General features: G+C 33.7%; 1 protein-coding gene across 4 annotated transcripts; it reads right to left on the reverse strand.

The window, feature by feature from the left end:
* Positions 1-24,065, reverse strand: LOC110827080 (transforming growth factor beta receptor type 3). Of its 4 annotated transcripts, XM_087342830.1 has the most exons (16): positions 23,543-24,065; positions 22,770-22,862; positions 21,150-21,213; positions 19,864-20,047; positions 19,054-19,505; positions 18,253-18,563; positions 17,474-17,669; positions 16,832-17,030; positions 16,190-16,375; positions 15,083-15,324; positions 14,813-14,986; positions 13,789-13,960; positions 12,810-13,096; positions 11,878-12,016; positions 11,060-11,209; positions 1-9,820 (listed from the first exon to the last, which is right to left on the reverse strand). In XM_087342830.1, exons 4-16 carry the CDS (start codon positions 19,946-19,948, stop codon positions 9,684-9,686), a joined length of 2,730 nt encoding a protein of 909 aa, XP_087198956.1. In that variant the 5' UTR covers positions 19,949-20,047; positions 21,150-21,213; positions 22,770-22,862; positions 23,543-24,065; the 3' UTR covers positions 1-9,683. The 4 variants fall into 4 exon arrangements, with proteins under 4 accessions (XP_087198956.1, XP_087198957.1, XP_021914074.2 ...); XM_087342831.1 differs by lacking the exon at positions 22,770-22,862 and having other exon boundaries at positions 23,617-24,065; XM_022058382.2 differs by lacking the exon at positions 22,770-22,862.
* Between the last annotated feature and the right edge of the window lie 93 nt (positions 24,066-24,158).

Here is a 24,158-nt window from a genome sequence, read left to right on the forward strand (position 1 = left end):
TTCATATTGCATACAGATTTTATTGGTAATATCTTGCCCTTAGATGTAGTTGTTTTGATACAATGCTGAATACTACAGTAAAATTACAATATACTGTACAATGTGTATTTTAAAAACACTCTATTACACAGAGCAGAGAAATGGACAGGTACCAAGTGAGAGAAATGAAAACTTACAAGCAGTTGAGATTAAATTCCTGAGGGGAATACTGGCATAAACCAGGAGAGAATTAGAAACACATACATGATGGAGCAACACACAACCACATCAAATGCAGTAGACTGAGATGGTTCAGACGTGTTGAAGGAATGGATGACATGGAATATCAAAAACATTACTGGAAATGAAGATGAGTGGAAGAAGACCCAGACAGGCCATGCATACAAAGAATAAACCATATTAAAGAGATTTGTATAGAGGAAAGGATGAGACTGGAATAGAATAAATAAAAATGTTCAAAAACTGTCCTGATAATATCTATTTTCCAGGAATGATCACCCAAATGTTATTTCTTTCACTTCACATATTGTACCGTGTATGTTGTAATTTCAGTTCTCATTTATTCTAAAACCCTATGAACAATTACTAATGTGCTCCTACAGAAAATCTGACCATATTTCATACAATCACAAACATGCATGAACACAAACACACATGTAAAGAAGCTGCGTAGTCTACACTGCTTGTGCAGACCACCCATGAGAAAATAATGCAGAGTACATAATACTTCAAAATTAGTTTTGGCAAAGGATGAGATTAACACAAAACAGAATCATGTTAATGTAAAACTGCTATTTCTTTTGATTTCCAGGCCATATTCTTACCAATTCACATATTCTTATCGCTGATAAATCTAGAAACACATCAAAGATAATTAAAATATACATTTATATCAAGACCACTCATTCTCACACTCAAACACACCCATAAATATGGCTGTTACAATTATGTACTCATATATAAAAACAGATAATTGTATTTCTTAAGTCTTTTGTGAGATTCCTTACATTCAGAATGTATATGACTTTATATCTTACAGAATGTTCCTGTTTGCTGGTGAGGGAAATTGATGGTCAAATTGGAAACCTCCATCACAATGGGAAAGAAAAAGTGACAACCTCGTTCTTTCTCCATCATTACATTCAGAAGAGGAGGAGAATATGTTGCTTTTTAAAAGAGTTCTTAGTAGAAGTACATACTTGAATATTCATGGGATACTGTATTTTTCTAATACTAAAAGTTAGGTCATATACTAAACTAATTCTGAAAACATTAGTGGCATTCATATGGGTCTGAGTATCTGGATCACTGAACAGGACACATGAATTTTTTCAGACAACCTGTCATGTTTAGTTGCTAAATCCCTAGAACATCCAGTTTTAAAACTGACATTCACCCACATCATTAACCATCATAATTCTAATACTTTTTATGTTTTCATACATAGGCTACAGTATCTGCAAGTACTGTATGTAGTATGTCCTTAATATATTGTTGCTGCTACTCTATCTTTTTTTTACTGAAAAGATCTGATATTCCATAATTTCATAACAGGTGCCATCTTACTGATAAAAGTTTTTTTTAAATTACAACACCTGATAAACATTAAATATTTGACATCACAACATCTATATTCCCATTTCCACTGCACAGGAAACATTTCACCCACTAACCCCCGGGTAATTTCATATATACATCCAACACTGAAGATAGTTCAACAAGTAAAGCCATATAAGACTAACAACTGCTATGGACATTCTTACCTTACAAGTCCTCAAAACATCACTACAGTAAGAATAAATACATTAAAATGTGTAAGTTTTGATCCACATGAAAAAATTTAATTTTCCTGGTTACTTATGAAAACAACAGAACAAATCCAGACGGGATAACCAGAACTACTTTACTACTACACTATACCTGCTTGATTACTAGCGCATATGCCAAAATATATGTTGTATATCAAAAATAGTACTAAAATGTGCAGATTCCAGTATTAGGAATGTACACAACAGCAAGGTCATTCATGCCTCCTCTAGCAGTTAATAACATTGACTTTCCAAACAAGCAAAACTGTTTCACACCAATACATGTTGGACATCACGCATTCCACAAACTAAAGTTTGCAGATTCTTAGACATAAAAATTAAAGTTTAATGCAATTTCAGAATGAGGTATGGGAGTGAAAAGTAGTAACATGCTTTCTTTACACTTTAACATCTAAAAATTATATCTCATATAAGGAAAAATGTTATTCAACATGATAGTTAAAAGTTAACATATCCTTTTAATTTTTCCCAGATTTTTTGTGTTTCTGAAATATGGTCACCTTATTATAATATTTCTGACACACAATATCAGAGAACAATCTCAGCACTTATGATTTTCAATATATATACTCTCCATAAATATACATAATGCTTAAATTTTATACTGAATATATGTTGAAAACCTACAAACTTCCATCATCTACACTCTATTGTGTGGTGTCAAATCTTAAAATGGCAAGTACAGGAGAAATTCAACAAATTCTTATCAGATTAGTTTCTATTCCCAAACTATCTTGCAGACCACAAAACATTTTCACAGCATTGTTACTGGTTAAATAAAATTTTACTTTAATCATCATATACCATCTTCATTATGTGTGTAATAATATTTTTCATCAAATGTAATTTCAAAAAAGGAACAGGCAACAAAGATAACCAGACATTTCAGTGTTAATGCTTCAGTATTCTACTATTTGGCTACAGAAAAGAACTGGAAATTCTACATGACTAAGCACTCTACAACCAAGCACCATGATATAAAACCACATTTTTCAATGTTTCCCTGGAAAAAGAAAAAAATACAAACAAAAGCTTACATTATCAATACCTGACAAACAGAGCTGTATTTTGAAGAAGCCAGTGAAGCTTAAAAGTTTAAATCCCACCCATTCTTTAAATGTCTGAGTTGCATTATCTTAGTCCATTACTGAACCTGTGTATTAAATGTCAATATTTCATTCATCAATGATTCAAAACAATCTCCAGATACATATCCAATTGTAAAAAAATTCAAATTCTAAATATAAAATACATATTAGAACATTAAACAATGTTTGGTAGCAGTACCTGTTATGAAATTATGAGCAAAACATTTTCTTGCAATGTCTGCTTCTAATGATCAAAAGTTGCCAAATTCAAGTCATGGCAAAAAGTGTTATAACTTTACTCTTCAGAGTTCTGAGTCAGCTGTTAAACTTCACTGTTAATTCAAACTGCTGAAATACATAGGAACCTTTTGAATTTCTTTGGCACTTTCACCATCCACAAGAAAAATATCTTTCCAAATTTATGTTATCTTACTTCAAAGATTATACTTTAACCTACTTTGACACTTCCCCTATGTCTGCGCATGGCATTACGAACCCCACAAACTGACTGAAAGTAGCTACTAATGTTTCCAAAACGATTAATGCTCAGCAAGTTAAGACGACTCTGACAAAACAATTGAATTCATGGCAATTGTTTTCCTCAGAAGGGGTGTCAAGTTAACTTTACCTGAAGCATAGAAACATTAAATCTGTTTTCACTACTTTCTTACATCATAAGAACTTACAAGTTATGATCAAAGGTGTGACACATCAAACCTGTGTTTTTAAAAATAATGTTAATAAGGTACCTACTTAATAGAAAATCATAAATATATACACCTCACAAGGCTTCAATATTCATTCATAATCAATGTCATTACAGTATATAATTTCTCATCTTTTCAACCACAAGATTAAAGAAGGTGCTTAAAGCAAAATAAACTATTATAAAATCACTAAAAGATGTTAGAAATTAGTAAATTCTGAAAGTCGGTGTTGCATAAATCTTTAATGGCATTCAAATTTGGCACACAGGATCTACAACAATGAAACTGTATAAAGTTGTGAAGTACAAGATCCTAATAAGCTAGTTATATTGAGCACACTTCCCAAATGTCAATCTTCTTGCAACAAACACAGTATTACCCCAGCAAGAATAAAAAAACTGCTTTCAAACACATAGCATAAAGCAAGCTTAAATAAACTTGTGATCAATTAATTTGGCCATTCTTTAGTAGAATTTCTTCTTTGTAAATAAAAAATTCATTCCTTCCTTATGACAAGACAAAAAACTGCATTACCAAAATGCACTCATGGAATGTCTCTCAAATATACTTAATAGGTAATGACAGAAGCTAAACGAAGACAAAATTTTCTGTCAGCCACATAAAACAAAGAATCAGCATGACTCTTAGTCTGTATGCTCTTTTATGTACTATATTTTGTGATGAATGACCTCTACAAATAGTTAAAAGGCTTTTGAGTGCCATACAATGTTCGGCACATAAATACAAACCAAACCCAATTTTATAATCTCTGTCAGGCTCAAATTCATAGTCTCTTATTGCTTTCTATTTATAAGAATTATATATTCTCTAATTTAAGCAAGTATTTTTAAGTTGTACAAAATGCCAAGCAATTTCAGTTATTATTTTCCTCAACCATTTCAGTATTCACATGAAAATAAATGAAAGAACTGATGAATGAAAGTAATCAGTAAATAGAACATAAAATAGTCTGTAAACAAATTATTTAAATCTTAGCAGAGCATCTAGTAATTTTTGCAATACATGACATTATCTTCTCATCTTTATGCAATCCCATTATTCATAAATGGATCTCACAATGGAAGGATAGCATGTCTTAAAATACAGTTCTATAAAATATTTTGTACTATATATGTTGCATTTACTCAATGAATTACTAACCCTTTAAAGCCCAATTGTACTTACATGTACCACCTGCTTTACCAATCAATAATTTTGCATTTTGCCCACTGTTATTTATGGGTTTCACATGATTCCGAGAACAAACAGCACTTACCTCCCAAAATAGTATTAACCAATTATCCTTGTAATAAAGATTGTTGTTTTTCCTTTGAGGTAGGAATCGAGTCTTTAAATAGTATTAAGATGAGCATCAGCCGTAAAGGGTTAAGTTCAGGAACTGCTAGAAGGGACTTTTACAAAATAGTTTGCAATTCTAAGACACAGAAAGGTGGAAGCCATATGAAATGTGTTTCATGGGCTGAATAACAACACTGAAATAAGGAACTTTATTCAATTCTTCAAACCCTATAGTTTGTACTTCAAAAAATCTCCACAGAACAAGTAAATAAATGTAAATTCTCAAGAGTCTGTTTCCAAACTAATTCTCAATGTTAAATACTTTGTCAATTATATTTTAAGATGAGAAAATACAAGAATAAAGTGTAACAAATACTTTCTGGGGTTCCTGTCTCACATCACAAGTAGCAAATATACATGTGATTGATCTCTATAACCCTGTGTACTTGTCTATATATTAAGAAACTGGCATTACTTTCATTAAAGTAAAGAGGAACTATAAATATAAAAACTCAGGAAGGCATCAGCTCAAAATTTACATCTGGTATACTATAAGCCAAGCAAGAGTTTAGAAGAGGTAGCAGACTGTTATAACAAAGAGACTTAAATTTTTCAAAACATACTACTAACATTAAAATACCATTTCAGCATCCAATATGAGCATAGCATCATTTAAACCTGCTTTATCATAAAAGCAATTCTTCTTAGGCCTTGCAAGAAAATTACAACTTTCATGCATATACATTTTTCTAGAAAATATAATTACACATTATGATACAAACTTTTCTTCAAATTATTATAGGTCTGTTGCTACAGGAGCCTAAATTAAAATTCTCTTTAACAAAATATAAGCATTAAAACATACTACCGTTATGAGGAATAACTTCATTTATTTCTATTGTGATATGACCTTCTACTTCACAGAGTAGCAATATTCATTTCAGTTCCAAATAAAATATACGAAATTGCTACTTTGTATATTAAAAGTCCAATTTTAACACACTTTTCTGTCTCTGCAAAGTAAAAAAATTAAAATATATCTTCACTCAAGAGGAACTATGGCAGATACTAACATTCCAAAAACTACAATTATCTTGGCTATGATGGAGGAAGGAATAAACTGGAATGATGTGTAAACCTATAAGTCACATGTTCTTGAGCTTCATCCAACTAACCAGGCAATTCATATCAATACACAGCAAGTATTAAACGGTGCAAGCTAATGCTATAAGAAAGAAGCAACATCAGAAGTATGTGATTAAAAATCCATAATTTTCACTTCACATGCACTAATATTAAAATGAACACTGAAGCCTTGTTATTACCTCTGGAATCCAAAGAATTCAAATTATGTATAACAAACAGGACTAATAATTTTTAGTTATTAATTTTGTAAGCTACCAAGTCAACCTTCTGAAACTAGAGGGACACAATCACAGATTTCATTATGAAACAATTTGTACACAGAACAATGTGATCTGAAAATATGTAAAATACAAAATGTAATATTAAAATGGAAAGTAACAAATGTGTATCTTTTGTATTACTGTAAAACACTGCAATCTTTACATGTGTGACAGAAAACTCTGACTGCTTCCCTCAAAATTAATGATAATTAAAAAAAGAATCAATACAAAATACCTACTTCTAATAAATCTATACACAACATTTTTATTATAATATAACTTAACACTATTATTTTGTTTTATACAAGGGACCCTGAGAAACATCTGCCACCAGTATATTTCTATTGTAAAACAGTTTATGGGCAGTATTTAAATGTGAAAAATATCTTTAAAAAATGGAGTCCTGAATCAATGAAAAATTCAGGTTTTAAAATACTGTATGTAAAGTTTTCTTACTTTCTTAAGCTCAAATGAAAAAAGGAAAACCTTTCCCTTTGAAAATCAAGTTTCAGCTTATATTTTTATACATTTACTTGTTCATAATAATTATAATATACAATAAAAACCAGGTACTTAGTTACGTCTGCATCATTGTTTCCTTCTCTTGTAGCTACATTACTCTAAAACTACTTTAAATAATTGTATTCTATAATGTTGTTGCATCTGCATTACAGGATGTAGGCTCTTGGTCAAACAGAGAATCTCTACATGTACATGCATTGGTTTACAAGCTAATCTTGTACTGTCTTTAGATTCCAGACGATTTATCAATCTCTGCAAACTTCTTCATACAGACTATAAATAAAGGTAAAAGGTGGCTAAAATGTAAATAATAAAACTGATACTTCATAACCTTTCTTGTAATTGGAAAAACTACCAATTACAGCATTACTAAAGTATAAAGATAAGGAATATGAATACCAGATGCCTAAAGGGGGTGGAGATCTGTATAAAACAACCTGCCATGTGAACAATTTCATATACAATTAGTCATAAAATGTTATATTTATTCAAATGACACCTTACTGAGGGCAAAGAGTAGAATTCTATGTGTATCAAAATGTATTTTGATAAACATTTCATGCAACAGGCCCTAGAACCAACTTTTTCCCACAGAAAACGTACAATTCCTCCACGTGTCTCAACAAACAACTTGCCCATGATGGAGGACTGAATAAACTACAATGATGGTAATGAACAGTGTATAACACTGTAAGTTCCAAAATTATATATTCTATATGCATTCGGTATTTCTAAGGAAGACAGAATTGAGAATGAAAAAGATATGCATACAAATGGCTGCTACAGACATTTCTATAAATAAACTCTGAAATTCAGAGATACTTGACCAGCAAATGTCAACTAAACTCCAGATAATTCACATGAATGTCACATCACACCTACGTAGTTAATGCTTAATGTCTGTTACAAAGAAAATGCGGGAGGATAATCAACTGTAAAAATATAACGAGTCAATGCTGTCAATTGGTTGATCAATAAATTGACTTAACAGGAACAGAAAGTAAAATGGTTGAATAGGATAAAATTCATTTTCTAAACCGACAAGCTAACAGCAGCAGTAAAATCATACTAATCTTAAAACCTTGCATACCATGTCATGTAATGATACATAAAATCATACTATTTTAAAAGTGATCGAGAAAAGTAAATGGTATATTCTGCAAACAATAATGAGAGTCCTCTGCATAACCAAAAGCCTCCTACCATGTATCTAAATAAATATTTAAGGTGAACATAAATTACCTCTGCATGTCATGTTTGGAACTGATTTCAGAGAGATCAACCAGTATAAAAACTCATACTGAGTTCTGAGTCTGTCTTAAAATAGTAAATTTTTCACAATTAATTTTGTCCCATAGTCAACATAGCACAGTAATGAATAATGAAAAAGAAAACTTGTGGAATTCTTTTAGTAAAGTCATATAAGAAAGGCAACTTCTAGCAGACATTAGCATACACTTCTACTGTCACACAAAGACAAGTATCACAGGAGCTTCCATGCACTGACAAGAAGGTTTAATGTCTTCAAAGACAGTAACTACACAGTACTGATTGGAAGAAGCTACACTCTTCACCCTCTTAGTATGCCTGAAGCACGCTGTCAGCTTTCCAGTGACCTCTCTAGACACACTTGGCCAATAAGTGCAATGCCAGTCCCTTACTGCAACTCACCTAGTTACCACTAAACTTCAAATGCAAGTGGATAATGTAATCAACAGCTCGTTGATTAGTTTGGCAACACTCACAAATCACATGCATTTTCTAGGCCAGTTGCTAGCTGTTTAACTACAGTACACACATAAGTGTACCCAGTCCACACTTTTACACCATCATTCCAATTTATTAAGCACCCAGTGACTGCTTCAAGAATTCATGATGATATCTTGTAACCTCATTCTTGTTTTTTTTACATTAAATAAAAACAATACTTGTATGCGTGATTAATCTTAAGTATAGTATGCTTTAGCATCAAGTATACGAATAAAAACAGAAAATACATTATAACATAATATACTGATCTGTACCAAGCACATCTGTGACTTTTATACAAATTGATCTCTCTGTCATATCATTAAAAAATATCTTTACTTATGTCAATCAATTATTCATGACCTTTGGCTAAAATGCATTAGCAAAATCATGTTCACTATTTCATAAAAAAAACTTCCTTTGTGGTTCCCACTAATGGATGGACAACTGTATCATAACAACTCCATCTTGTCATCCAGTCATGGAAAACTACCACTTCAGTTTTCAGAACTTTTTCACAGTAGAAAAAATGGTTGAATTGAGCAAATACAAGAGGTCAACTGAGGTAAATCAACTTCCTGATTCAAAGTTTCTAATATTGTACAGTTGTAGTCATATTTCATTTTTATGATGAATCGTTTTTTAAGTTGATGTTTCGGAAAAAGACAGACAGAACAAGACAAAAAGGAATACTGGCAATGAAAGGAGACACCTCTTATGAACATATTTCTTCATGCCAAACAGTGAATTAAGTGACTACTGCATTCAGGTGTTGGCTATAAAGGAATGGGGACCAAAATGCTTATAATGACATGAGATTCAAAAGTGAGAAATAACTAGACTGCTGACAGCAACACAAAGTTAAATGCCGCAATATTTTGTTGGAAGCTTCTAATCACAGAATACTACCTTTGTGTCACTATTTAGCAGTTCTTACTCAGTCATTACTTACAATTTTATATTAATTTATACCCTTCTCAGATAAACAGTGTTCTGTAAAATGATTGTACTGAATCTCAGGGTGTGTCCTTTCATCATGCACTAGTAAAGTGGAGATGCTTGTTGGCAGACTTTGTCCTCGGGTCAAGCAGTTGTCATTGCTGCCTGTGAATTGGTGGAAGAGCAGCCACTATGAGGTGATAGATTACAACCAGTCACACCTGTCACAACTCCAGCCCTTGCTCCTGGTAACTGCTTGTCTCCTTGTCTCCGAAAAGGATCTGAACATCAGTGAAGAACACCTATTTTCAGATATGGCTTACAATGACAAACAGTGCATACATCTGATGAAAACAAAAAAACAAAAAGCTTGAACTAAACCTCCAACTGAACATTTATGGAGTTCAACAGTGGTTTCAAGGCTGTACTTACAAATTTAACAAACTCCAAATTGGAATATACACATTTTTCAAATGCATTCATTGAAATTCTACATACCTCACTGGTCTTGAAGCAAAAGTTAATTTACTGTTCATATAACTCTATTTTTCCTTTTAGATGACAACTATGGCAAGTTAACTGAATAAATTACCAAATGGTATACCTGCAAGGACTGTGAACAAAATTAATAGCAAACTCTGGGTTTCCTATGATCAACCCACAAAATATATTCACAAAGCCAAAAATTATTTTCCTTTCATTTTACATACCTTGGTGGCTTTGATATTGTTATTGCTGATATATACCTATTACTTCAAATATAAATTAATTTTCACACTACTTTTGAACCAGAACTCAACTGAAATATGTAGCTGAAAACCTAAAGAGAACAAAACCAAAATTAATTATGGAACTCTTCAGGTTTTAACAGCAAACAACTCTTGCAAAGCTACTCCAACTGAACAGAATGATAAATTATTTTTCCATGTACTGATGGAAGTTTGATCTGAGCTTCATCCATAAGAGCCAAAGTTATTTAGCTTCAATTTAAATTCAGTATTTCTTTATGAAAAATACTGGAACAATAAGTAGCCACACTACCAACAATAGATAAGTTTACTACTTGCTGAAACAATTTTCAGAACTACAGAAACCTGACTTGCAAGAATGCATTTTTGTGACAGATGTCAAAGGGAAATTGAAAAGACCCTGAAAGTGCTAAAGTACTAACCTAGCAGCTGTCTGGAGATATTAACCTATAACTGACCTGCAATTTAAAGCAGTGTCAAATTTTGGAAGCAGGATTCTACTCCCATCTTCAAGAAAAAAAGTGGTAAGAGTACAGAAACTCAGTCTGTTGGGCCCCCTGGTTGAGCTAGCCTGATACCTGACCAGGTCTGAGGCTAGTTAGGGTTTCTGTCCTCTTTCTATTTTTCTAATGACAAAAGAAGCATAAGCCCACCTCTAAAATATTGACATTTTATTATTTTACAACTCAGACAATGGACGATGTTTAAAAAAACACTTTTACATATTATAATGCAGTACCATCAGAAACTTTCTGCCTGCAAGACATATACCTGTTTTCATGTGAATATACCACAAAGCTCCTGTAAGTCCAACGCCAATAGCAAATGAGGCTAAAGCAATCCCAACTGTTACTTCTGTAGACACTCCAACATAAATAACTCTTGGTTCACCCTCTGCTGGTGCCTCTGAACTTGGTGCAACTGCAGGAAAAAGTATCACTATATTTCATAAACCCTGTACTGACATATAATCATATGGAATTTACAGTTTTTCTTGTTTATGATCTACGTAAGATCATAAGTCTCACAGAACAGATAAAATAATTCAGGGTGACTTCTGTTACAGTCACAGAAACACAGACAAATAGAGATAGCAAAACTAAGAGGCACACATTTACAATGCTTTGTAAACACACATAAAAATCAGTATTTACATGTGATTTTAACATGCACATTATTGGGTTTTTGGGATACTGAAATTTCCCAATACAGACCTTCATATCATGTTTCATCATTAATTTCTACACATTAGGATGAAAAGTACCAAAAATAAAAACTGCTAAATTATTCTTGAGGATTTTACTGCATTCTACAGACATGCACTGAAGGAAGTGACAATGAAATAATGAGCTACATGTACAAACACTGGACAGCAGAGTTAGCAGTGGTAATAAATATTACAACACAGATCTTTCATCATGACAGGCAGCCTACATGTTAAACTGAAATTTTTCAGTTTTGAAATTATATTCTCTTGTTCCATCCATGCATAAAAGTGAAACACTTTCATGCAATTAATGTTTTCCGTTATTCAAGATCATTTCCATATTGCTTTTGAGTTCTTGGCAGATTTCAATATAAAACCATACCCTGTAAGTTAGGAACTCTCCTCCTCCTTGGCACTGGTCGAAGTGGCCCCTTACTGGCCAACTGCTGTGCTGTGGACACAGCTTTGTCTAGGTATGGCCGCAAACTCTGGCGTGAACAGTACTGCTTTGGGTCCACACACTGCAAACAAACAGCTTGTTTCAGTGCAATGAAATGTTTCGATCCTATGAGAAGGGAAAGACAGAATGTTTCCAAATAGACTTGATCTGTAATAGACATATTTCTATTCTTTACTCAACAGTTATTATTATATGTATATTTTGAGCTTGTGTGCAGTCTAGCTGGCTGTGCATTGCAGTAGCACACCACTAAACCATAAACCCTGAAGTTAAACTCTCTATTTCCATGTCATAAAAGTTAAAAGAGTCCAAGCATTCCAGCCGAATCATTATCAAAAACATAAAATCAATAGCTGTATTAAAAGCAAATCCCTTTCTTTGAATTTTTCCTATGAAGTGAAAGTTCCAACCTATGGTACATGCACTACTGGTGGTACACAAGCCAATGTTGAGTGCTACACAAACACAGTACGAAAATCAAAACATAATATTAACATAAATAAGTTTTCCCTGAATGCATTTGATTAGTGATATATTTAGTGTGTTAAATTAAAATTAGTGGTATGCCAGGGAAAAAGGGTAAGAACCCCTGCCCTAGGAGAACAGTGCAGTCATCTCATTAAAAAACATAATGCCATCTTTGCATTTTTTACTATGCACAAAGAATGCATACTACTGAAAGAACAACACTTCTGATCTGCTGAGAGGGAAAATGTCAGCATGGCTACTTTAGTTACAATTAATAAAGATTGAAAAATTGATAAAATACTTTCTTGCTTACCCACTGTAGAAATAAATCTAGAAACTCACATACATTTTAGGAATCTATTATATATAATGGGCAATTCATTTACCAGAATAAGATTTCCTCTGACATGAGCTGGATCAGATGTGCACAAACCAAGGCGGCAATGAACAAAGAACTGACCAAGACTTCCATATTCCTTGTTCACTTGGAAACTGAAGCTGCCATGAGAAGCACGCTGACCTTGAGAATTATTTGCAGTGTCAATCTGTGCCTGAATCTCCACAGACAAATCAACAGGGCAAGTGTTCCGCAACAGAACCACACGGGAGCTATCCCTTGGATTTGATGAATTGGAGATCCAACAATTTTCTGTTACAACTTGCACTGGAACCACTAAGATAAGAAATATTAAATAGTCAGTGCAGACAACAGTTTAACCAATCTGAGAAATCAAATTAAAAAATTTAGCAATTCTCACAATTCAATTTTAAATTTAATTTTAATGCTGTTATTTCATCAAATGATATTTATGAACATTTATGCTCATTTTATACAGAATTACAGACTTAGCAAAAAATATTAATTGTATTAGACAGAAATTTCAGTGGTTGGTTAGTTCATAATTTTCTTTTAGACAGACTGTGCAGCAAGCACTAATGAAATGCACATAAAACCATTAACTGCAAGTTATCAAGACTGTCACATGTTACACATTTGATTAACTTATAACATTATATACTTTTGGACTGTTAATGTTCACTGAAAATGTTCAACTGAACTGTATTATTATGGTGATCACTAAACTTGTTTTTGTCTTTGTGAGTTTCCCAGAGCAACTCCGCAATATTGTCCCTTACCTGCATATTCCAACTGAACTCAATGTCTACGAGACTACATTATTAATTACACTGACAGTATAATAAAATGTCAGTGACAAGCTGATCCTCCATATTTGACATTTTGGAATACTCTCCTGGTGGTAGAGACAAAAGTTTATCATGCATAGGATGACTGAAGACTAGCACTGGGGAGATTTTATCTATGCATGAGCTACTCTAGCTCACATTTAAAATTTCAGAATCTACCTCCATCAATCCAAGCCCTCACATAAAGGGTCTCATCAAACTCTGCCTCCATGATGCCTGGGTCTGGTGAAGTGAAATCAAGAGCCTCAGTATGTTCTTTGTCCCTGTAGAGTTCCATGTGGTACAAGGCCATATTACTGCCGGATCCACTGTTCAAAATATCTTCTGAACCCTTGTAATAAAATCATATTATGAGATCCACAACAGTCATTTCTCTTTTAACAATGCTACTTTCAGCTCTTCACTTTTACAGAAGGTATCATCTAGATAAGGAGAGAATATGTCCAACTATATTGACAGTATCATTCCCATTACCTTGAGCTCTCTGGCCACTGATCATTATGATAAAATTTGTTATCCTTTCTCAAAAATGGGTCACTTGCAACATCATATCTAATCCAGCAACTCATCAATTCATAAAAACTGTCCTCTAAAAACCTACTCTCTCATGACATGTCACCTTGAGTAACAAATTCTTTTGGCTCCATGTAGGAAAATTAAAAAACTGTCAATCTTAATGTGATGCAACCTATTGTGTTTTAGTATGTCATTACATATGGATACCATGAACATACATATACTGGCATACAAATATATTACTCAACAACATATTAATTAAGTAATGTACAGTGTGTCCACAAAGTTCCTTAGGGGTTTTGAAAAATTGTGGCGTGCAAACAAATTGAGCTAGCCACATGCGGTTTGTGGTAAAAAGCTTCCAGAGTTTCACTGTAATCTGCCGCAAACCGCATGTGGCTAGCTCAATTTGTGCGCCACAATTTTTTAAAACCCCGAAGGGACTTTGTGCACACACTGTATAATGTATATTAACCTCCTTGCAGATAATTTCTTCATGGAAAACAAATTATTTCTTGACATGGGAATCTGGTATATATGGTGTACACCAAGTAACTAAATATAACAATGATGTACCAGGCACAATTTACTTACCACCTATGAAGAAAGACTTAACATCTTAATTTATGGACACTCAAATACAGAGTTTTGTGAACAGTCAACTTACAATCAATGGATCTTCAGCATTCCCCAGTATTGTTTTAGACATAGGAAAGTGTGGATGATCCTTGCACACTATGGGAATTTTTCCAAATGCTGATGAACCATCCCCATACCATCCAGATGATTCTTCAAGGTCTTCATCATCATTCTCATCCTCTGAACCAAATGTCACATGAATCTGACAACAGAGGTGTTACACGTCAAGCCTTACAAAATATAAATGTTTCAAACTTGACTTCAACATTTCGAAGAAATTTCTCTAAACAGCACTCACAATATTTGTAGTGGAGACAACTTTGCCATCACTATCTCCAGTACTGCCACAAGATGTTATAAGACTAGAAATAAACTCATGAGTTCCATTTGACTGTGATATGCAGCTTGCATCATTTAGAGTGAGACGTGACACACCAAGTTCACGAATAAGACTGGCTGGGAAGCTAGCAGTGATGCGACTTTTTCCACAGTCTACTATCATGGCTGTTACCAGACGAATCAGAGCACCTGGCCGCGGCTCTATATAACAGAATAAAAGGAGACATTCAAAATAAATTCCACTCAATGAAACATAACATCTAATCGATTAACTGTACTGCAAACAAAGAGAAGGAAGAGAGAACATGCCAAGGGTTTATATCAGAAATCAGAGGTGGCAACTGGCAGCTTAAGAGCTACAACCTATGACAGTACATACATGGCTCCTTGAAAAGACCTGTACAATGCTTCAGATCAGAATATTTGAATAAACAGAAATTGATGTCATATTTATGATTACCAATGTAAAATAATAAAACATACTCTAACATCAAACAAAACATAACAATTCATTACAGCTTAAGTTATGATACATGACTCAGGAAACTGAATAACACCTTTTTGAAAAACCTCAATGTCTTAGAAAATGTAGGTAAATCTAACAAGAGATCAGATTTCTAATTTGAAGATTACTGTATATTTCTTGCTTTCAAAGTAACCTATTTGACCAATGACAAGAGGAACAGGGTGCTGATGATAGTGGCAGCAAGGACTTCTGAAATGCTAGTAAACGTCTATCAGAATACAGTCCATAAAACAGCCATCTTCGAAATCACAGCCATGACCTCAAATCCTACTACACAGTACAAGGTTGGAGTGGTTTTCTAAGGGCATAACATTTATGCCAAATTTCATAAAAACTGGTCAGGTGGTTCAACAGCTGCGAGAAAGACAAAGACAGTAAAGGCATGACAGAAGCACACACATACACATCACATGGTATTGTTATCACAAAAGCCTCTTTCTTCCCTCAAGAAAGAGAATAAGCTGAAAATACTAAATCTGGTAGGTGCCATCTATTAAAATAAATGAAACTCAAAGTAATATCATAAATGTATAAACTTACTTTGTGTTGCAAAGCCACTGACCAGTGTGGCTTCTGGATAATTGGGCTGCTGTTGCATCAATTCATGACTTCCTATAATTCCCTTCTGTTCTTCCTCACGTCCACTCCAGCTCTCCTGCATGGGCACCAAACCTTTGGCTGGATTCACTTCAGGAATGCCATGTATTTCTGGTCCACTCCTCAACCCTACAACACATATTCAATGTAGATATATGATAACAATCTTCACAAGTCAAGCTGAATACTCGCTGATATGACATTTCCTTACAAAGAAACATGCTGACAAGGGCTGTTTCTCTAGCTCAGAGATTTGGCACCATAAAAAACCAGCATGTCACATAATGTTATACAGAAGTGCTGAGCAACTATTAGCTTTCCAAGAAAGACTATGCTCCATGGAATTAATAACCATCACACCACATGTCATTATGAACCATCACAATACTATCCTCAGAGCTATGCCTATGATTTCCAAAAGATCTCTTCCCTTAAAGTTTCTGACTAAAATGCTGTATTCGTTTTTCATGTCCCCCATACATTCTGCACATTCCACAAATCTCATTCCTCTTGATTTATCCCAACAACATTTAAAAATGTCCTATTAATTATAATGGTAAAATATTAGCTCATGAAAAAACCCACCAGCCTTATTCCGTGTTATTCCCACCAACAATCTAAGTGTAGAAGCTCTGCCTGTTTTAGCATACAGGATAGGTGGACCAAATTCTGTAGTTACAGACAGGAGTAGTTCTGGAAGATTATCTGGCAAAGGTTTAGAACGTACTTCCAAGTTCTGGAGTCCTCCAACAGCAGAGTTCTCAACAAGGTCCTCAAGATCACTCTGAAAATTAAATTACATTAAACAAATAGTACACAGACCCAACACCTGCAACAGCATTATATGGGTACGAAACTTGTTTCTTTCCGAAGATAATAATGAAGACTGGGTGTTCAAGAAGCAGTGCTAAGAGATGTGAAGCATCACAGGAATGGTACCTGAGGAACATCATAATTTGTACTCTACACCTCTACTGTTAGATGAATCAATCAGAAAGTATGAGATGGATATGACATGTAGCACACAAGTACTGACCTCATAAGAGAATTAAGGTTAGAAATAAAACAAAGGAAATGAAGAAGCAGAATACACTCCTCAACTACTTTAAACAGGAAATCTATAAATGAAGAGCACATTAATAGAGAAATTCAAAACAACAACTCAGTTACATTAAAACTTTATAAATTAGTGTACAATCATGTATATTAACTCACTCCCATACTTACAACTACTACAATGTTTCCATTTATTCCATTTGCTCCAAACTGCCATCGGATTGGCTGGTGAGATTTTAGGATAAGTGTAACATTACGAGGTACAGGATGAATGCCTTCTCCCTGCAACTGTATCAATACAGGAAGAGGTCCTCGATTTGGTCGATTTCCCTTAGCACCTGCATCTAGTTCCACCACATACACATCCCTAGAATTTTTAAAATTAATATATAAAACATTACATAACGCAGTGAGAATAAAATTATACAACCATGCCATGAACTAGCACCGGCATCTCAATAAATGGAAGGAAAACCTACAATAAAATGCTTTCACAATTTTTACACGCAATTTCTGTCATTGCAATACTTTGTGCACAAACTGCAGTTCATTACCTACCTAACATTAATACATTCACATGCATATTTCCACACAGCATACCTTCCTATTACAGCATTTATTCTTTAGTCTTTATAAGCATGAGATGATTAAATACACTTAATTACAATATATAAATGTATTACTAGTAATTCTATCTCCACAATTTACTCTGTGAAAGTGATACACACTTTGATGTACTGATTAAAATTCCAGGAATCACATGACACATCATGTATCTCAGAAAGTCTGATGCATTACATGACTGACATTTATGTGTACATTCCAACTACAAAATGTTCATTACAATACTAAGTCAAATATACATTTATATCCCACAAAAATACAAAATGTAGTTAATACAAAAGACAAAAGGCATATACACTCATATTTAATTAACTTAGATCACTCACACCTGGTTATCTCCAATATAATCTTCATGGAAGCAACCCTCAGTTTTTAGCTGTACAGTTGAATAGGCAGTTAAAACTCTACTCTCTGTCAAGGAGTCAACATTACATTCAGTTCCAAGACCTGGGTTTTGAATCAAGCTTGACACTGAGCCAACCTTCAACTCCATATGATTTGCACCCTTCACCTCTGTGTACGAAGCTAATGCTGAGTACTCCCTCTTCACAAATCGCTGAAGAGCCTTCTTGTTAGGCCATATTTTATGTGAAAAGTTGAAGTTGAAATTACCTTCAACAGTAGAACCCTCAGACACCTACAAAACATACCATTATCTGTAAAATTTCAGGTTCCATGGCAGCTAGTATGCAGAAATCTTCTACGTTGCTGAGCTATGCAGAAGTTCAGTGACATTACAGAGGTGCTTCCTGCCTCCACCACCCTGATGATGGAGGAAGCAAGCATCTCTGAAAAGTCAGTAAACTTCCATCAGATTAAACGGGGAAACCCAGAAGACGTCATCTGTATACCAACACATCTTCAAAAACATAAAATATACTCAAATCCTGCAAATAAGTTCATTAAAAAACAGGCTTGACATCATGAATTATATATTATTCATGCAATAATCTCAACTGCACTGCACCAGCCAAACTACAGCTGGATACATGTACTATTTTGTACTAATGAGGAAAGCAACTATTCTGAAGCAAAAATAATAATATAAACTAATGCTCATCAACTTCAAGTAGGAGAACTTTTCATGAATTTGTCATATTATAAACAATTACCACAATATTACTTACTATAATCAGAGGCTGAGGCAGAGAATACAAATCATCATTGGTATCTTCTCTGCTGTTATGATTTGCTACCACCTCCCAAGCCACAGGATGATCCGAATTAAGTACCAGAATCAAACGCCCAAGTACTTTGGCATCTGATTCATTGTTTGCCCCACCTTGACCAAAATTCACGCTGAGTTTGACAGATGGTGTCTGTGACCTCAAATGGTGGTCAAAGAAACTGCCAGTTACACTGTACAGCATAATAACATGCACTTCTTGCATGAGATGAGCATTATGAGCCATGACATGCATCTCTTTTTTGTCCAAATGGTGACTCTGTGACTTTGAGTGAGTTCGAGTTGTTACCGATTTGTAGGGAATGGAGCAACCTCGTGTTTTGCGAGGGGTATCCAATAGAGGGATAAAGTAAGGTGTAACCAAAGAATTGACAATGCACAGCTCAGGATTATCTGAAAAAGTAAAATGTAGTATATAATTAAGTTAAACAAATAATATGAAACCTTTGTGCAACTCAAGTAAAATATTATATTACTGATGTCCATGAATTTAACATTAAATAAGTCTCAAGCAAAATGGAAAGATATACAAACATGTGGAATGACTAGTACAGAAAGAAACAAATTATGAGAACACATATATGCTTCAAACATAAAAAGTGCTCACAGCTGGTATGTAGTACCTTAGGAATGAACCTGAAAGGTTTACAGCAATTACTATAATTTCTTCTGTACCTGATAATGTTCTCATGTTTAGCTTCTTAACATGAAAGTTTTCACATTAAAAAGTCGTATAAGAATTTAAACTCACCTGAACTTTCTGCTATACTTGATCTGCAACCTAACAAAATGCTCAACATGATGAAAAGACAAAAGGAAACTACTGTAGGTTGCATAGCTACAGGGAACAGCAATCCTTCACGTATCTCACAACACAATTTTGTTTAGTTCACATGGTAGACTTCACGATTATATAACATTATTTTCTTGAATACCTAAAGAGAAATACCAGGTAGTTTGGACAAAATTCATATTACATTCTGAACAAAGAAATACACTAATTTTTAAATATCTTAAATTACTTTCTGTAATATCCCTAAAAATTAACATATAAACTGTTCATAAACAAGACTGCTTTGAGATTTTGCAATATTGCAGACACAGAAAACTTCAGCAAATAGAATTTGGAGAATGAAGAATTCACATACTCTTCATAACACACTATAACCTGTATGTTGCATCCTGTATAACATAAGACCTTGTTTATTAACCATACATCTGACATAACTTATCACCACATATGCCTAAAGCAAATTTCTAAAGCTACATCAAACAAAACAAAACAAAAAACTAAATACAAAGATTTTATAAAGTAATATAAATTCAAGAATAAATTAATTCTTCTCTTTACTAAACACAAATCACAGTTTTAAATTAAATGAACTGAACTTTTGAATCCCACAAAAGCTGCACTCACAATTAATGCCTCATTGTCTCAGCTCTACTGATAAACAGTTACAGATTATAAGACTGCTTTGAACCTTAAAATTAAGGAATAAAGGAGGGCATAACTTATTTAGGAAAGTGTACTGTAAGGACAACGATCAGTCAAATCTTAATATTGCTAGGCCAACTGAGACAATAATCATTTAAAGGCACCATCAATTACAGTGATTTTCTCCTTTGGTCAGATAATTTTTAGTGTTTCTTTCAATCGATCAAGATCAAATCAAATATTTTCCACAACCTACAAGCTTTTTTTAAAAAATAAAATTATAATTTCTTTAATAAGTGAATCAAAATATTCTGATGAACTTTAGTGTAAGTGTATAATTATTAAAGTAATTTTTTTCCTAGCCAGACCATACAGACTGAAGCATTTGAAGGAAAATATGCATCATATGTTGTTCCCATTTCATATAAGTTCTAACAGCATGGATAGATAACTGAATACATGAAACTGCCTTGTTGACAAGATGGGAATTGTGCTATGCAAAGGAGTAGAAAAAATAAATGTTGAATACACAATTTTGAATTCATGAAGTACAAATATTTAAAGTTAGCATCCATATTTGAACAACATAAAAAAGAACTTACATGGCATATGCATACTTTCAAAACAGATACACCTTGATTGTTTCCTGCAGTAACAAACTATACCCTGTAACAAAATAAAATTCCCTGTATATAATAAATGAGAAAATGCTGAACATTCACAATTAAAAATACTATATAACACTTCCCAGTTTTTGAAACTAACAGCAGATATTAATAAAAGTATAAGGAGCACAATGGTAGTATATCATGCCACAAAACCAATCAAATTGGAATTATTATTATTAAAAACAATTTTCTTTATTGCATACATAGCCATACACTATGCTGAATGCAAAATACAATTTATTCCTTATTGAAAACCTGGTTGCCTTACATGCTTCCAATGCCATACGTCTCATGTCTGAAACTAGCTGAAACCAGTACTAATTTTCCTAATTTCTTTTCCATCTGTTACTTCTAACTAATACTGTGATAGCAGAACCCAAAGGCTCTATATTCCTACTAGCACAGGCGTAATCCTGTGCCAGTCTAATCCAGACAGAATGAAAAGTTTTTCCAATGAATAAAAACAACTCTAGAATGCTTCACTAATTTATATAATTACTTCCGTTTCAAAACCCTGCAAATTGCTAAATTTTCCAAGACACACTACAAACATTTTATAATCCATAATTAACTTTGGCATATGGTTTCTACAAGTGCACTCAGAAATTAACTTCATGTCTTGTCTTACATCTAGTGGATTATGTGTCAGATAAATATCTAAAAATATAAGGGGAAAAACAAAAGGAGAGAATAAGTGTGAATTCGTGGCTTTGTATAATGCTGCTAACAATACTCAGTATTGTATACAAATGGATGATGCGTGTGTAGTGAAGTTGATAACGTGACAAGCTGTGTGTGTGTGTGTGTGGGGGGGGGCACAAGGCTGAACATCCACCTACGGCATAAACAAGCAAGGAGGCCAAATATTTTGCTATTTTACAGTTCAGCAGCAACTTTGTAAGCCACAATGATATGATATTCATTACACCATTTCACTGAAATGTTTATATATTTCATAAACTCTTAAAAAGGTGCTGTGTGATCTAAGGTATGCATCTTCTTTGACTAGATTTCAGATTCAGAATCAACACAAGGTACTCTTATATGTCCATGCTGTTCAATACTGTACTGATCTCTATAGATAGATGCCTTGTGACTGGCTGATTCATTGTCCAAGAAGCACCACCCCATATCTTACCGATTTACTGCTTCAGAAGTATACTGATTCTGAACAGGTCAGAATGTCTAATCTATAAAAGCTGCAGAAGAAATCCATTAATACTATATGTATCTAATCTAAGCATAGGAACAGATTTCAGACATTCCACTATTTTAAAGTTTAATTCATACCACTAATACTTGTAATGTCTCCTGGATTACAAGATATTCTTTAACTGTTTCCATGACTGATATATTACTAACAATACATACATAAAACCAGTGTTTTCATTTAAAACTGAATCTATTTTGACTCAGCATATTGTTGTTTACTCGCATATGCCTCCATCACTATATTTCACAAACACGTTTACAAGGCACATGAGGGTTTAAATTTCACTACTGAATAACATACAGTCTCCAACAAGAAATACTACACTAACATGCAAAACCCACCTGCTCACATTTCATTGTCTTTATTGTTGTTGTTGTTGTAATTGCTATGCATAAGTAACCTTGTGCTTGTGTAAAACTCTGTTACTTTATATCCTAAAACCAATTAACCATATACAGAACAATCCAACATTCTTTCATTCTACTAACTTCCATCTACTTTGCTTTTCAACATAAAAGTGTTTAATATTCTGATGAATTTAACCAAGCAGGGAGCTTTCTCTCCAAGAGGTCAAAGATCTCCTTCCCTTTCTTATGGTAAAACTGTTACATTATACATAAGCCACCTAAGAAAAGACTGAATAAATTGGTATTTTCAAGTATGACATGGCTTACTTGAAGTCAGCACATACAGCACATGAGACTCATGTAGCAGTGTATAAGTTATACTTTATTACTGTTACTACATGAATGGCAACCAATACTATCAAGTCCAGTTCTATTTTTCTACTACAATTGTACTGAAAATCAGACACTGTATTGCACAAATCATTACATGGAAATAACCTACATAGCCAGACTGCAAACCATCTTGGCATAAACTGATGACAACTCCTCAATTACCGTTGGTTGTATTTGCAACACGAAACCGCGCCTTAAAATACCCACTTCTAAGAAATTAAATGCAACATCAGACAGAAAGCACTAAATATGAAAACGTTTCAATCGTGTACATAAACAACTTTGATTCCCATGAGCATCAATTATAAGCATGTTACAATTCATCTTGTGATCAAATAAGATCTACGCTGCAGAAACAAAGACACAAACATTACCATTCTTCAAACAGTGGTAAATATTAGAATTCAAGTACAACTGCGTATTTCTAGCTTCCTAGCCTTCAACGCACATCAATAACACATTTACAGCTCCAAGTTTAGGCATTATGACGCAACCAGTTCGTGTTGTCATCCACTCCATTGACCCTTGTTTTACGACTGTGAAAGCGCCCTGGGCGGAGTTTTTGAGTTTTTAGTGGCCTGTCAGTTTCGCCGGTAGACAAACGGTACAAAATTTAATAGAAAGAATATTTATTTTCAAGAATGCAGTGTTTAAATTAGACCCTATTTATTCGGTGACTGCCGTATTAATAGTTTCAGTATACAGCAATGAGTTATTTTAACAGTCAAGTACAAATTAATTTTGCAGTCTAAAAAAACATGAATGAAAGTTGCCACGTTCTGTTGCTACCAACACTGCGTATTAAATGTCATTCGCCGAGTTTCGCTTGAGTTATATTTTTTGACTAAAAGTATCTGTATTGTAAGATTAATTTCCTATAATTTCTCTGTACTATATAATTTTGTTATTTGTTGTTAATAACCTATCTAAAATCAAGTTATCTTTTCGTTATATTACCACACCTATTAGTTATCATTCTGACATCGTTCA

Source organism: Zootermopsis nevadensis, unplaced genomic scaffold (assembly GCF_977971745.1).
Source record: "Zootermopsis nevadensis isolate Lab colony 2312 unplaced genomic scaffold, Znev_1.0 Znev_ptg000004l, whole genome shotgun sequence".
In the NCBI taxonomy this organism is placed as follows: domain Eukaryota; kingdom Metazoa; phylum Arthropoda; class Insecta; order Blattodea; family Termopsidae; genus Zootermopsis; species Zootermopsis nevadensis.